This window comes from Rhincodon typus, chromosome 5 (genome assembly GCF_021869965.1).
Source record: "Rhincodon typus isolate 14 chromosome 5, sRhiTyp1.1, whole genome shotgun sequence".
NCBI classification, from domain to species: Eukaryota; Metazoa; Chordata; class Chondrichthyes; order Orectolobiformes; family Rhincodontidae; genus Rhincodon; species Rhincodon typus.
In genome coordinates this window covers 105,319,477-105,320,342 of record NC_063336.1, presented here as the reverse complement: position 1 = coordinate 105,320,342, position 866 = coordinate 105,319,477, and the positions used below count along the sequence as shown (strand labels likewise).

Genomic DNA, 866 nt, shown 5'->3' with positions numbered 1-866 from the left:
ACACACACACACTCTCACCCTGTAAACCCAGGGTATATACACATACACACACACACTAAACCCAGGTCATATACACACACATACCCGTGCGCTCAGTGCCCCCCCCTGACTGTACCCTCCCGGTTATCACGGTGTTGCCGATCCCCCGGACACTGACCCGATGAGCTCTAGGAGCAGGCTCCGGACACTGAGTCCTCGGGCAGTTTTCGCTGAGATGACGGTGATGATTTGGGGCACTTTGAGCACCGAGCAGACCAGCAGGGTACTGGTGTTGGCCAGCATCAGCAGCATCTCCGCCTGGGCACCTCTCTGTGTGCCAGCCGGTACAGCCCTGGGTACAGGACTCTTTCCGGATACGCCTTGAAACAGAGCTGCAAGGCGACCCGTTCTCGGCCGGGGAAAGGAGGCGGACCCGGGCTGGAGGCTGCTCCCTTACACATTTCCTTCTTGTGTTCACTTTCCCCGGTGTCAGAGCTGCAGGCTGAGCTCTCTGCAAAATGTTCAACACACTGTATAGCTGTCTGAGCGGAAGATGGGCCACTCCTTCCAACGTACTAATGCACTTCCTTTCCAATGTACATTTACTGTGTGCGCTATCAGCTTTTAATGGCCGGGACACACAAAAAGTAGGTTCTGCTAGAGACGTGCCCCACAGCCAGAGGCAAACTCGCCCCAGGCAACTCTCAGCTTCAGGTGGTACTTCAAAAGAGCTCTTGTGGTAGCGTCCCTACCTCTGAGCCAGGAGGCCTGTTCAAGGGGTGTGAACAGGTTGAAACAAAAACAAAGTTGCTGAGCTTTCCCAGAAGAGGAAGGGACACCGGACTCGAAACGTTAACTCTGACTTTTTTCTCCTTCACAGACGCTGC

General features: G+C 54.7%; 1 protein-coding gene across 5 annotated transcripts in view; it reads right to left on the bottom strand.

Annotated features, from left to right (window-relative positions):
* Window positions 1–523, bottom strand: part of slc66a3 (solute carrier family 66 member 3) — a 65,324-nt gene extending 64,801 nt beyond the window's left edge. For 3 of the 5 annotated variants that reach the window (XR_007262067.1, XR_007262066.1, XM_048596542.1), the window contains exon 1: window positions 158–509. Coding sequence is in view for 3 of the 5 variants with exons in the window: in XM_048596542.1 (XP_048452499.1) it covers window positions 158–291 (134 nt within the window). In the remaining 2 variants the exon portion in view is untranslated. Of the gene's footprint in view, window positions 1–157 lie in introns of all 5 variants that reach the window. The other 2 variants (XM_048596541.1, XM_048596544.1) reach the window with 2 other exon arrangements.
* Between the last annotated feature and the right edge of the window lie 343 nt (window positions 524–866).